The 15220-nt window shown below is 43.7% G+C and overlaps 1 protein-coding gene across 1 annotated transcript in view; it reads left to right on the top strand.

Moving 5' to 3' along the window:
* Positions 1 to 15220, top strand: part of LOC116055960 (polypeptide N-acetylgalactosaminyltransferase 10-like) — a 122770-nt gene that overhangs the window by 58183 nt on the left and 49367 nt on the right. The window contains exon 4 of the mRNA XM_031308041.2: positions 1029 to 1195. Coding sequence (XP_031163901.1) covers positions 1029 to 1195 — 167 coding nt within the window. The remainder of the gene's footprint in view (positions 1 to 1028; positions 1196 to 15220) is intronic.

Genomic DNA, 15220 nt, shown 5'->3' with positions numbered 1-15220 from the left:
TCCTCAGATCTCTGCAGGGTAAATCCAGACAGCTAGCTAGACTATCTGTCCAATCTGAGTCTTCTGTTGCACGACTAAAACAACTTTTGAACGTACACATGTTCCACCAAAAGAAGTTCCTTTCCCGAGGCTATTTTGCAGTGGCTCCGTGCGGAGCTTAGCACCGCCCAAGACGATTGTGATTGGTTTAAAAAATGCCAATAAACCAGAGCACGTTTTTCTCCCATCCCGGAATGCCGTGTGGACTCGCCAGACCCTCCTCCGCAGCGCTGTGGAGGAAGGTCTGGCTATGCGAGACTGTCCACCATGTGAACTGCCGGCACAGCCTGAAGCAGCGAACGGGATGTGAGATAACGTTATTCGCTGTGAAACAAAGTCAGTTTAGAGGGGCAGCGTAACTCACTTCTTGCAGCTTGTGGGTTAAAAAACTAAACTGGTTGTTATTATTATTAAAGTGCTCATATTATGCTTTTTGGCTTTTTCCCCCTTTCCTTTATTGTGTTATATATCTTTTTTGTGCATGTTATAGGTTTACAAAGTGAAAAAGCCCAAAGTCCACCCCAAAGGGACTTACCATCTCCAACAGAAAACACTGTTCACAAACTGCTCCAAACAGCTCTATTGTAGTCCAGCCTTTACTTCAGAGACAAACGTGGTCACTTTGTAGTACACGTTATAATGCTCACCTAGCTGCTAGCATGGCACGCCCTCATACTCTGCTTCTGACTGGCTAGTAGTCCTTACTGCGCATGTGCGACTCTCCCAAAGATGGAACAGAAGTGAGATGCCTCACTCTGTAGCTAAAACAGAGAGCTCAACACACAGGGTGAAAAGAGGAGCTGCAGCAATGTGCAGTACAACAAAAATATGGTGTTTTCTGAACATTAAACCACATCAACCCATTCTTGTACAACCTCTAAATACAATTATGAACCTGAAAAATGAGCATAATATGAGCACTTTAAGCAGAGACGACACAGTCAACGTCCCTCTCTGATTTCTGTGTTTGCGTTCGTGTCTTTGTGTAGCTGCAAACAGAAGCTGTACGCGGAGAAGCTGCCCAACACCAGCATCATCATCCCGTTCCACAACGAGGGCTGGTCGTCGCTGCTGAGGACCGTCCACAGCGTGCTCAACCGCTCCCCCCCACAGCTCATCGCCGAGGTCATCCTGGTCGACGACTTCAGCGACAAAGGTACAGACGACACACACACACACACACACACACACACACACACTCATCACTGGTCAGAACACGCAAACACCTGCACACGTAACACACCTCCTCCATGTGCAAGAAAATACAGATTTGCGCGATTGATTCTACGTCGTGTGCTGGAGTTTTGAACGGTCATGTCATAGTTGATTGCCTGGTTATAGCTGAATCTTTCAATACTACATGTGGTGAGTCTTGGGGCGGCTTGTGGCTCGGAGGGAGAGTTGTCTCTTGCTGTTTAACCGCAAGGTTAGCGGTTCAATCCCAGGCTCCCCCGGCCACATGTCAAAGTGTCCCTGAGCAAGACACTGAACCCCAAGTTGCTGCCCGAATGCTTTTAACACACGCACACACACACACACACACACACACTCATCACTGGTCAGAACACACCTGGGCCGCTCAGCACGCACACTCACACATCCACACAGAAACATGAGCACACATGCAGTCAGTACGGGCATGCTAATAAGTAAGGCTGTTAGTGGAGTGTGACTTTTTCTTACTCTGTCTCTCTCCTTCTTTCACACACTCACACACAAACACACACACACACACACACACACACACACACACACACACAGCACGCACACTCACACATCCACACAGATACATGAGCACACATGCAGTCAGTACGGGCATGCTAATAAGTAAGGCTGTTAGTGGAGTGTGACTTTTTCTTACTCTGTCTCTCTCCTTCTTTCACACACTCACACACAAACACACACACACACACACACACACACACACACACACACACACACACACACAGCACGCACACTCACACATCCACACAGATACATGAGCACACATGCAGTCAGTACGGGCATGCTAATAAGTAAGGCTGTTAGTGGAGTGTGACTTTTTCTTACTCTGTCTCTCTCCTTCTTACACACACACACACACACACACACACACCACTGAGTCATTTGTTTGCAAGTGTTGGTGACTGTTGCACAAATAATGAGCTGTTTAGAAACACAAGCATTAGTCGGCTTCTGCAGAGGCCCAGATGTGATCTCAAGATGCTCCTGCTTTTGTACATCAGAAGCAGACAGACGGAGAAAGACACAAACACACAAACGCAGTGGTGAGCCGGTGTTTCAGGAATGTTCTGCCTGTTTAAAGGAGGTTTTTCCTCGCTGTTGTCGCACCAAAGGCTTTCTCTTGGTGGGGGGAATTGTTGGGTCTCTGTAAATTGTAGAGTGTGTTCTAGACCTACTCTGTAAGTAAGGTGTCCTGAGATAACTTCTGTTATGATTTGACACTAAAAAATAAAACTGAATTGAATTAGGTTAGCTGTTTTTGCTAACGACTGGATAATGTCTAGTCACTGCTGCTAACTTCTGGTTGATGCAACGCTCGCTTTTGGCCTCATGTGACAATGCCAACGATGGTCGCTCAGACTTGGCCATCTTTTTTTGGTCATCTTTTAGGAAGGCAAAAGTGGATACAGACTTGAGGAATCAACAGAAAGAATGGGAAGAAACTAAGCTAACGTTATGCCCAGCGTTACGTTAGCAGCATTTTGTTACCCAGTCAAATATCCAAATGTCAGTTTCAGGCTAACTAGTTCTGAAAATTTAAGTTAAAGCATTTACTTACCAAGTCAAACATCCAAATGTCAGTTTTAGGCTAACTACTGTATATCTGTAAGTTAAGCTAAATTATTTTGACAGTATGCAGCTTGTGTTACAGTGGAATGTGGATGAATCAGAAAGCTATGCAGCATTATGTTTACTAGGGCCTTAGCTTGCTAACATTAGCTTACTAACAGCTAACTTGTCCTCTCTGGTAGACATAAGTTTCTAAAATAATCCTTTGACATGCTTAAATCTGATGTTTTAAGCTAGCTACAGGCACTTTGTTGCTTTTTAGTCTTTGGTTGCATATTTCGGCGCAGATTGTTTTCCCTCCAGTGGGCGTGGTTTTCAGCGTATGGTGCAATTCACGCTCTCTCTATGGACCTTTTTCACAGCAGACATTTTGACTTGTTATAGCAGGAAAAGCACAGCTGAAATTGATAACCTTAACGATGGCTCAATTCCGTCAAATGTCCCAGTAAGCTTGTTCAGTGAGTCAGCATGCACAATAGGGCTGTCAATCTTCCTCTATAATACTATTTGAATTCCATTTGTTATTTTATTTAATATTCGAATATTAAATGCTCAAATCTTGTCTCATCTTGTTATTAATATTTACGATATTACCCAGGCTTATGGATGGCCAATGCGACGATCAGCATGTGGTTGTTGTTACACATTCTGTCCACTAGAGGGACGTCTAACATTACAAAACTAACTTTTGAAAACAGGTGATCGCTTTCTTATTAACAGTAAAACAGCGGGACAAAATTAATGACTTTGATTTGTCAACTTTAATGTACCTTGGCTCAAGCTCGTGAATAAAATATTTAAATCCAGACCCCTGCGTGATGTTGATATCTTTACATTTGAACGTGTCAGTTTGTCCGTTAGCGCCTGGCGGACAGCTGGTAAGCCCCGTGATGACGAGAGAGGCAGAAAAAAAGTCATTCTTGCCCGTTTTTAGCGGCAATTCCTTGGACAGATCGCCTAGCTTGTCAGGGTGTAACGTTGTCAGGTGTGCCCTCAGGTCGCTCTCCGCCATTTTTGATAGTGTTGTGATGATGATACCGCGTGGATGTATGTATTAAGGGAACAAAAACTTTATTGTTCATCAGACTAAACAAAAACGTTTAATTTTCACATGCGTGTAGGCCAAAGCGACGAGAAAGGCAAGATTGCATATAAAACATTTAAGAAATTCATAAAAAAGCAATATTCGAATAGTAATTTTAGCATTCGAATAGTATTGATTTTTTTAATATTCAAATTATATCCAACAGCCGTAATGCACAACACCAGGGCCTCTCCTAAGTGGAATGCAGCCATCATTAATGGTTTGGAATACACCTGTGCTTTTCCTACTATGACATGTCAACATGTCTGCCGTGAAAAAGGTCGATTATAGTGATATATAAAGTGAGAATACAAAGACTTGGCTTGCCCTGGTCTGAGAACTCTGCCCTTTTTCGTGTATTTTGTTATTATCCTGAAATCCTGAAAACATCCCCGCAGTAGGGGGAATCGACCCAACTGTTAACCTTTCCTCTGGCTACACTTTAATGAAAAACTGTACATTATTTGCCCAGTTAGTGGTTAAGATCTAGTATAACTACGTTGTCTCTCTCTTTTTCATCCATCCAACCACTACGTTCTCTGCCGTGTAATGAACATGCCATCCTCATACGGCGGCTGGAACTTGTCAACTTGTTTTGTTATTTAAATAGCTCAACTAATTAAAAGATATTTGTGTTCATCTTTTTTAAGACGATATCCACTTTTCTGTCCTCAGACTGTAGATTAGTTTGGACTGCAAAGCGTGGCGCGTCCTCGCAGGCTGCCTGAGCGATTGTGTTTGGAGCTAAAGACTGCAGTGGCCTCTGGACAGATGGTGGGGGATGAGGGCATTGCGTCAACGTCAAGAGAAAAACCCACTTTCTGGTGTGCATTGGTATTCTCACACAGGCGGCGGCATAATCAGTTTGAACTCTGGAGTTAATGCACAGCTTTGAACCCTTGCATAATAAATCGGGGGGGCAAGTGCAATATTATCGCCGGGGTCTGAGCCGAGGAGGGAACAAGGTATTCATCATTAAGCCTGGTTCAGAGCCACTGTGTGACACATCATTTCCTGTTCACTTTTCCATTCCCTTAGATATCAAATATTGCGCTAAAGATATATGAAGAGAGAAAGAAAAAGAAGAAAGGATATGGAGGAATATTTTTATTCAGAGGTGTATATCGCTGTGTTTATCGACTCACTTTTTTGGTACCCGCCAGGGTTTTTCTCAGGTTCTTAGAGTGTTTTGCATATCAGTCCTTTGCATATCACCGCATAATTATTTACATAAAGACTAGTGGTTGTTGCTTGCAGCGACGGTAGTCTATATCCGCGACTTTCACTTACGGGATTGCTCCGTTGCCACCGGAAATTCCGCCAAATGCCCTTCTTTTCGGCCGGATGTCCGTCAGCTTCCGCTTCCTTTGTGTTGGCGTTCTAACCTCCGGTGGATTTCTGAGGACTATGGTTAACTGCTCCTCAGATCTCTGCAGGGTAAATCCAGACAGCTAGCTAGACTATCTGTCCAATCTGAGTTTTCTGTCACACGACTAAAACAACCTTTGAACGTACACATGTTCCACCAAAACAGGTTCCTTCCCGAGACTATTTAATGCCAATAAACCAGAGCACGTTTTTTCTCCCATCCCAGAATGCTGTGTGGACTCGCCAGACCTTCCTCTGTGGCGCTGTGGAAGAAGGTCTAGCAATGCGAGACTACAGCGAAGGAGACGTCACTAAAGCAAGACTCGGAGGAGCAGGGTGTCACCAAAATGAGAATAGCTGGTCCACCTCAAAGATTGCCCACCATAAGATAGTGAGACTATACCTCAGTCGGTGCTGTTTTTTTTTTTGGTACCTCGCAGCCGACACCAGGAAGATAAACAATTGATGAAGGTGCAGTCATGTTTTGTCTGAGGTGCTAATTAGTACCCAGTTTCTATGTTGTGTAATTATAGCCTCGCTGCAGAGCCGTGTTGCAGGAACAGCCTCTTCTCTCCTTTTTTTAAAATCATAATTAACACAACTATTCCTATTTGTCTCAAAGGACACCTGGTGATTTCTATCTGTGTGCTCTGCTGTAGTCGACTCTGTGTTTTAATTAGGCGGGAAACTTTCCTCTCTGGGTTCTGGAAAAGACTCAGGGGATTGACTTCTTTTCATTTTTAAACTGTTTATGTTGGCATCATATGTCTGCCCAGAGTGTGAGCCCATGCTAAAGTGTTTTCAGGTTAACAGTATGTCTAAGAAAGACAAAGAGAAGAGCTGGAGCTGTGATAGTGTCTGTTGGGGATCGTTGTGGGTCGAGGATCATCAGATTCCAGGCGGGGGTCAGATGGCTTTTTCTTTGGTAATCTCTGTCTGTTTACTCCGACTGCGCCCAGCTTCTCTACATCTTTTCCCTTTACAGACTAGGGCTGGGACGATATGCTTTTGTTTAGGGATGTCCCAATCACAGTATCGGATCGGAGCCGATTTTGGTAGTTTTTAACTGATCAGGGATCGGCATTTACCCCGATCATGTACATCAGCTTGTAGTGATCACTGCCTTTTAATCACACACGCCCTGCGCCACAAACGCACTTTCAAACCAACATGGCGCACGGCCACTCATCAGTGTCCGTTGTCCGTTTTTTTTTTACAGAAGCAGATTACTCCAATTCTCCACACTTCTTCTGTGATTTCACCAGGAAACCAGTTTACAGGCTGTTATTCCCACGTTATTATGGATCCCACGTAACTTCTAGGCAAGTCCCGCCCTACGAAGCAGCCCGATTGGTTGGGGTTAGGCATTGACCTCGAGTGGTTAAGGTTAGGATAACCGATTGGTCAGGGGATAGGACCTGAACAAATCGGGTTCCCTTACCTTGTGTAAGCATCGATGCCTGGCCAAAAGTAGCGTGTGAATGCTATTGAAGGGCGGGTCCCTCCTAGAAGTTGCGTGGGTTCCATAATAACGCGTTATTCCCTCGAGCCGACATCAGTAAACACGAGAAGAAAATCAAAGATTGACTATTACGTGACTGATTAAGTGACTATTAGCGGCTGCGGCCGTGACTGACAGCTGTAGTCACGAGGACCCACGAGATCTTGCGAATTCACGTAGAATAGAACCACCACCAGTTAGTTTCCATCCAGAGGAGTAGAGGGGAAACTACTCTGAGCTGTGTTTTCAAGGTGTAGTGCAGGGAAACATGATCCGCTGTGAGTCAGGCTGATGATTTTTTTTTGTATAGCACAATATTTGCAATTGCCAAATTACGCAATCTGTCAGAAGGAAGCAGCGCACCAACAGACTTCCGATGGTCTCTTTAGTTCGTGTTTGTGGAGATTTTAGGTGCATGTAAATGTATTTGGCGGGGGGGTTTAGTGGTCCTCCCTCTAGCAAATTGTATGTTTTTCAGAGAGAGAAAAAAACATGCAAAAAAAGCAACAACAAAAAAGCACAGACACACGTAGCCGGGCAGCGAATTAAAAGACGGTTTCAGAGTTGTAATTTTGTACAGCACAATATTTGCAATTGCCAAATTACACAATCTGTCAGAAGGAAGCAGCGCACCAACACGCTTCTCTGCACTAGCTGTTCTGTTGCAGATCGTTTGGAGAAAAATCTCACCTGTGATTTCAAAGTGATGATCATGATTTCCTGTTCCGCCCACGAGTGGTGCGGGGAACGAAAAAAATGAATGGCAATGACAATCTAGCAATATTTACATCCATATTCATCTGTTATCACCTCGTAAACGTGAAATGATCCCAGTCCCTCCTCGCTCGCTCCCGCCCACGCTCACCTCGGTGTTGTCGGAGCAGTTCATTCAGGCAGAGCGCTGACTCACAGATAACATCGCGCAAACTCTAAAACCTGCCGTTTCTATCTGCTCTCCTCACTTCATCTTCTTTAACGTCTCTTTTGTTTCCTCATACCCTCTCGATGCTTGTGTCTTTAGTCAATTGTGTCCCTCGGTTTGTGGAAGACTTAGGTGCATGTATTTGGCGAGGGCGGTTTAGGGGTCCTGCCTCTAAGTTTCCATATTTTCTATTTTTCCGTATCTAAAATGTTGAAAAAGGCTAGAGCAGATAAATAAATAACGCTCAAAAAAGATTAAAGACAAAACTTGCTAAAGAAGTCCAACTACAATCATTCAATCCGAGAACAGTCATTTAGTTAGTTTTGATTTGCTCACATTGATTTAACTTAGATGAGGCTTAAGGCCCTGACACACCAAGCTGATAATCGGCCGTCGGACCGTCTGGCGAGGTCAGTGACTCGAGTGTTCGGTGAGTTCCGTGCCGTCGTCCGTTGGAGGAGCTGTCAGACTTTATTTTGGCCACCTGACATGCTCAGTCGGCGACAGGGCAGTCGGGACTCACCCGGAAATGGCGAGTGGGATGAGCCTCTCAAAATCTGACAAATCTTTTAAGCTGACCTTTGTTGATCTGAAATGCAGACAGATTCAGCAACTGCACGGCCTATTTCTCTCTTAAAATGTTTTCAGAAACACGTTTCGGTGAACTATTTTAGTCCAATATGAGATCGTATTCTGAACGAGCCGCCATGACAGTCTGGCTGTGAATTTCCAGAGAAAAAAGACCCACGTGACGCGTTCGTCCAATCAGCTGCCGGTTTTCATTTTTTGGGAAACAATACAGAGAAGCGCCGCCTGCTGCTATGGCGACGTATTACGTCTCGCACACGCGCAGAGCGTATGCTCAAGTCGGCGTCGCCTCAGTGTGTTTTGAGGCATTTTTTTGGACCTCGGGGACCCGACTGATCAGTCCGACTGGCTTTTCTGCCGACGGCTGGCCGTCTGGTTGGTGTGTAAGCAGCTCTTAGGTGCCGCCCAAAATGGCTGGGGTGCTGCGCCTAAAGCTTGATCTATGGTTGTACGGAGGCTCCACGCAGAGCTTTCGCCGTAGCCTACGTAAGTGGCCTGAAGTTTCTACTTGTGCGTTGGTGTGTGCGTCGATCTCTTTAAGAGAATAGCAGGGCCGCCATGTGTGTGTGCATGCGTGGTAGAGCGAGTGAGAGAGTGACGGTGATTACCTTGGGAGTGAGTAGCGACTCTAGAGTCATTAGCCGCTTTCCGACCGGAGGGATTTTTGCAGTTCCTTGAACATAACGTTCCTAGAACCCTTTTTTTCTCGTGTCCCGACTGGACCAATTTGGGGATTATTAAGTTCCTCTGGCCGCAGTTCCTGTAACTCTTTCAGCTCCTACTTCAAGGCAGGGTCTTTTCCCTTTTCCGCATAGTGGTGGTTAGATGGCTGTGAATATAATAACAAAAGGTCAGTTCCTATGGCCACTTGGCCAGTGTGAATGCAAATGGAAAAACCGGTTTTGGGGGAGAGTAGTTAAAATCGGTGGGAAATCTGTAGCAGGAAAAGTTAACCCTCTCCTTGATGTCATGTTGTTTATGGAGAAGGAGAACCAGGAAGTTGACGTTAAGAAACTAACCCCCATAATGTCAGTTTAAAGTACTTTTTACACATACTTCCATGGTGAAAAGGCAGATATTAGAAGATCGATTTCAGGATTTTATGAGTCGAGATCAGATCACTCAGAGATGGATTTCAGTTGGAGAATCGATCATTTGAACCCAGCCCTAATATATAATATGTAATAAGATCAAGTTGGCTATGCTGATATATCGGCCGGGCTCTGAAAATGATCATTAGTTGCATCCCTCATTCTGTGGCTTAGATGTGTTACAGTATATAAGAGTGGGGTTCACACCAACAAAGCTCCTACATGCGGTAGATCCATCAGCTTCAGTGCTTACCACTGCTGCTATTGACTCTGAAAACTTCACTCAGTGGAAGATCATTGACAACGGTAAATGTCAGGTTTCTGTGTCAGTCCCTCAATCAAAAAACAAGTGTTGCTTCTTCTCTTTTTTCTATTCCCACTGACATTCAACAATCATAAAGACGAAAAACATACCAGAGAAAAGGCAGAGGGACCAATCGTTCCTCCCCCAGTAGCCTCAATAGAAAATATGGCCATGGTTTCTCCCTCGCCTAACTTTGGAGCGTTTCTTAGCATAACATGGAATCCATAGATGGTTTAGTTTCACGTGATACCAATAGCTTCTCTCTGGCTTTAAAACGGAGCCTCTTAAAAGATCAATCTCAGGATTTTGAAATATCGGATCATTCAAACGAAGATCGGTTTGAATCTGATTTTTTTCTAATGGTCTAATGGTTAAAGAAGAGGGCTTGTGACCGGGAGGTCGCCGGTTCAATCCCCAGACCCCAGAGGATAAAATCTGGGTGGGGAAAAGTGAAAGAGCAGCGCTTGTCCCCTCCCCCACTACCACCACTGAGGTGCCCTTGAGCAAGGCCCTTAACCTCCAACCGCTCCAGTGGAGTTGCTCAGTGGCCAGCAGACCAGACTGTGGTCGTACTGGCCAGCTTCCAGGTAGGAATGTGGAACTGTGTGAATGTGACAGGTCGTCGTTGCAAATGAGAATTTGTTCACAATCGACTTACCTGGATAAATAAAAGGTTAAAAACGACCCTTATCGTGTGCATTATATTGAAATCGACCCGCATCCGACCCACGTCTCGACGTGCGTTGCGAAGCCGAGTCTGTCAACGTGGGTTAACCCTTTCAAACACAAAGCCAACCCTGGTTGAAAGGGTATTTAGTCACTATAATATTAGGATGACACTACTGCAAGTATGTGACATTTATGTGCACATGTCAGCTCAAGGAGTTGATGCATTTTACACATACTGGGCAAAATATGGCTACATTAGAAATGAACATCATTCACGTTTTTGCTGTGTTGCTAAATATTCCTAAAATCCCAAGCAACCACAGGGTTGAAAAGGATTTTGATAGCCATAGGACGGCTTCATGTTTTTCTTTCATATCTCATCTCTGGCTTTTTTATTGGGCTTATAGGCGTCTTCATAGGAGAGTTTCATGAAACCAGGGACAGTGTGAGTCCAGATTTATCCATCATGGTTAACTGGGGTCTGTGACGGAGAGACAATCCCTCTCAGCGGCAGCTCTGATTCACACCGCAGGGTCTGCTGCGATGGGAACCTGTCGCCGCCTCCAGATCGACCGTCCAATTATTCAGTCGCTGTCCGGAGCCGGATAGGATCTATTAGGCCGCTGTCTGCAGAACAGAAGAAATGAGACTATTTCGCGAGTGTTAATGAGACAGGGCATCTCCCTGCCATTATAAGGTTTAGGTGCGGCACGTGAGCCATGTTGGGCAGCACCTAAGTCAAATGAATGTAACTAAAAGACTTTTCTCAGATCTAATGACTGTAGATGGACTTCTTTAGCAAGTGTTGTCTTTAAACTTTTCGAGCTTTTTCAACCTTTTAGACACACATATGGTGATAATAATGGTCCAAAATGATGTGGAAAAACAGACGCAAAACTACCACATAGGGACACAAACCGACTACAAAACACAAATGACCAACAAAGAGACACACAGGACTACAACAAGATGCCAAATCCCACAAAGAGACTCAAAATGTTTGGGGAAATTGCTTTATTTAAAGGTTTAGTGCGTAACTTTTTTATATTAATGAACGTCCGTTACATTCAAGCCATTGCCAAATGAGTTGCTACAAAGCTAATCAAGACTATCAGCTCCACACAACTCTCTCTGAATCTCTCAGTATGGCTATGTTCAGAAGATTGTGGCGTCCGGTGACTTTCCCGCGCAGAAACTCAAGTGAAGATAATGACCTCTTCTGAAGAGTCCATCATGTTTTTTTAATCCTCCGTGTCCTCCTTGGCTACTAGCAACTGCGTGATCACGGAAGGCTTGTATGATGTGGACGTGCCGACAGTGTCGTTGTCATTACTTAGAATTTCCTAGAATTTACTTTGAACATTTTCCTGAAGGACGCCTAAACCCCCTGCCAAAAAAGCGCACCTAAGTCTTCCACAAATTATATATATATATATATATATATATATATATATATATATATATATATATATATATACAGTGCTGCTCATAAGTATTCATACCCATGCTAAAGTTGACTAAAAAAAAAGGAATAAAAAAATCATCTTTTGGAAATTGATCTTAATGCCTTAATTAAAAAAATGAGGAAAAATCCGACCTTTTAAGGACACCAATTTGTTTTGTGAATGAATAATGTATTGTAAATAAATAAATGTTCTTCCTTAAAATACAGGGGCCATAATTATACATACCCCTATGTTAAATTCCCATAGAGGATGGCAGATTTTTATTTTTAAAGGCCAGTTATTTCATGGATCCAGGATACTATGCATCCTGATGAAGTTCCCTTGGCCCCTAAGTTAGCCTAATAGCTAACTGAGATAAGATCCATATCAATGCAAATCAAACCAGCTATTAGGCTAACTGAAATAAAACCATGCCAATCTCTAGGTATGGTGAAGGGTATGTGATGATGTGGGGCTATTCTAATTCCAAAGGCCAAATGCCCCCTGTATTTTAAGGAAGAACATTTATTTATTTACGATACATTATTCATTCACAAAGAAAATTGGTGTTCTTAAAGATTGGATTTGTCCTCATTTTTTTAATTAAGGCATTAAGGTCAATTTCCTAAAGATGATTTTTTTATTCCTTTTTTTAGTCAACTTTAGCATGGGTGTCCTAATTTGTTCACATGACTGTATGTATGTATATATATATATATATATATATATATATATATATAAAATAAGATAAGATACTGATTCTATCCCGAAACGTTTGTGTTTAGTGAGTGGATTACATTTTTTTTTCCCCTAACAAAGTAATTAGTTCTGTATACTTGGCTGCCAATTTGGCGCTAGCAATTTGAGACGATGTGACATGCTTTTAATGGCATGTCACATCGTTATCATGTTTTGGCAGGAAAAGATGAAAGTGCAGTTCAGTGTGGAGGCGGGGGATGAATAGGCACGAACGATAAATGTAGTCATAGAGTGAGAAATGAAGCAATTATGAAACAACATTCAGAGAGGGGAGGAGGGGAGGGAGAGATGAGGCGAAAGACAGAGAGGTGGAGTTCATGACTTTTATCAACCTGTATCTGTGAATAGGGTCGACATTAGTCTGGATCAATGGAAGCACATTTCCAAGATAAAGCCTGACATCACCTTCCTCTCATTGTGTTGCTGTTCCTAAACTCTGTTCGCTTCGGGAAACAACCGCAAGCTACACGCTGAAAATGACAAGTTTAGAAGAACATTTGGATGGTGCAACAAGGCAGACCTGCTTGGTTCTTTCGGGGAATGATTGTAAAGATTTACAAACAATATGTTTAGGTCATTTCCTCTCTAACTGGGACGTTTTGGGACTGATTGGTGGGACTGCTGTGGACGAAGTACACACGGAGATGCACTGGTAAGAGCTAATGTGATTTAACCATGTATCCAGCTAATATAAATAGATCACGTTACTGTATTGTGTCAACAGTTAACTTCATTTAATATTGTATGTGGTGTTTTTTTTTCGCGGAGTGCAAATGTTCCACCAAAACAAGTTCCTTCCAGAGACTATTTAGCAGAGCCACCGTTGCTGCGTCCGGAGCTTAGCGCCGCCCAAGACAGTTGTGATTGGTTTACAGAAATACAAAAGAAGTACCTTTCCCAAGACTTCCCTCCCTACTGTAAGTCTATGGGGAAAAGTTGTTTTGGGCCAGAGGGCATCACGTGACGGACATGGACGGACTATGTCAAATAGCCTTCAAAGCCCGGCGCACTTCATCAGGGCTCAGTGAAAAGCAATGGGCCGGAATTTGGTCCGACAAAAAGAGGAAGTCTCGGTCCGTCTTAAACTCCATCCATGGTCCGGTTCCTTTCTAGAATGAAAGCATTTTTTTGGACGGTTCACACCAAATACTGGAAGTTCTCGCGTAAACAATGGAGAGAAGAAAACGCAGAAGAAATAAAATGTTCGCACAACGAGGATGTTTTTTTGTGAACGATATGCCAGCCCTACTTATGTCAATCATTTATTAGTCTCCTCAGATCTCTGCAGGGTAAATCCAGACAGCTAGCTAGACTATCTGTCCAATCTGAGTTTTCTGTTGCACGACTAAAACAACCTTTGAACGTACACATGTTCCACCAAAACAAGGTCCTTCCCGAGACTATTTTGCAGAGGCACCGTGGCTCCGTCTGGCGCTTAGCACCGCCCAAGACGATTGTGATTGATTTAAAGAAATGCTAATAAACCAGAGCACGTTTTTCTCCCATGCCGGACTAGCCAGACCTTCCTTCACAGCGCTGGCAATGGTCTGGCAATGCGAGACCATTCATTCATTGTACCTGCCCAGCTACAGTCCATGATGAGCTCCAGCTGCACGAGAGGAGGGAGGGAGGGCTGTGATGGTGAGGGGAGGTCAGCTCACTCTTCATTAGGCTGTAATTGAATTTCGGCAGCTCGTGCAGGGAGGATGTTCAGCCCTGGCTCTCCCTGCGGGGGAGTGTTGGCTCACTCCGGCTGCACAACCTCCCCGATACTTTCAAGGTTAGCTCAGCTAATGGGCTACTTTCTCCACTGATCCCAGTCTCTGCTCGCCATCTGTCATCTACACGTCTCAACATGTAGGCGCACAAGTACATGCACCGCAATGTATTGCTGCCTGCCAAAGAGTGGAGCAAAACAGAAGAGACGGAGCCACAGTAGACCTCCTCGGGCCCTGATAAGGGCTGCACAATGTATCATTTGTTATCGACATCACGATATCAACTTGCCCGATAGATATATCGCGAAAGGCTACAACATATCAGGAAGGAAACTCCGATTTGTTTGTGTTAGTTGAAAGAAAATATCACAATTAAAAATGTACCTATCAGGGTTTTTTTGCGGTGTCTTTTTTATTCAATTTAATGTTCAATTTGTTCAAAAATAGAATGTTGGAAGTCATTTCCTTTAATTATTTTATAAATTCAACAGGCAATGTGTTGTTTTTTGGCAGAATACTGAACTCATCAGAAATGCAGAACTCGGTAGACTTAAATAGCTGTTTGTTCATCGCAAGTAATATCATTATCGAGATATTCAACAACGTTATCGCACATTTCATACGTAAGGGATAATGTAGAGCGAGGCGGTCGTTATAACGAATACAACCCCGATAGGGTGATCAGGCCTGAAAGAGACGCCAAATGACCCCAGAGACCCAAAACAACCCCAAAGAAAACAAAAATGACCAAAAAGAGACACAACACGACTACACAGAGAAGCACAAAGAGACACAAAATGTATGGGGAATTTGCTTCTTTTTTTTTTAAGAAAAACGTAACATTTTCTTGAGGAAGGACGCCTGAACCCCCCGCAAAATGGTCCCACAGCCCTATGTTCCCACATTTCTAAGAATTTTCTTAAAATTAGGCCCTATGTT

Source organism: Sander lucioperca, chromosome 13 (genome assembly GCF_008315115.2).
Source record: "Sander lucioperca isolate FBNREF2018 chromosome 13, SLUC_FBN_1.2, whole genome shotgun sequence".
In the NCBI taxonomy this organism is placed as follows: Eukaryota; Metazoa; Chordata; class Actinopteri; order Perciformes; family Percidae; genus Sander; species Sander lucioperca.
Note: the sequence above shows the minus strand (reverse complement) of the source record. Positions and strands in the feature narration are given on the sequence as shown.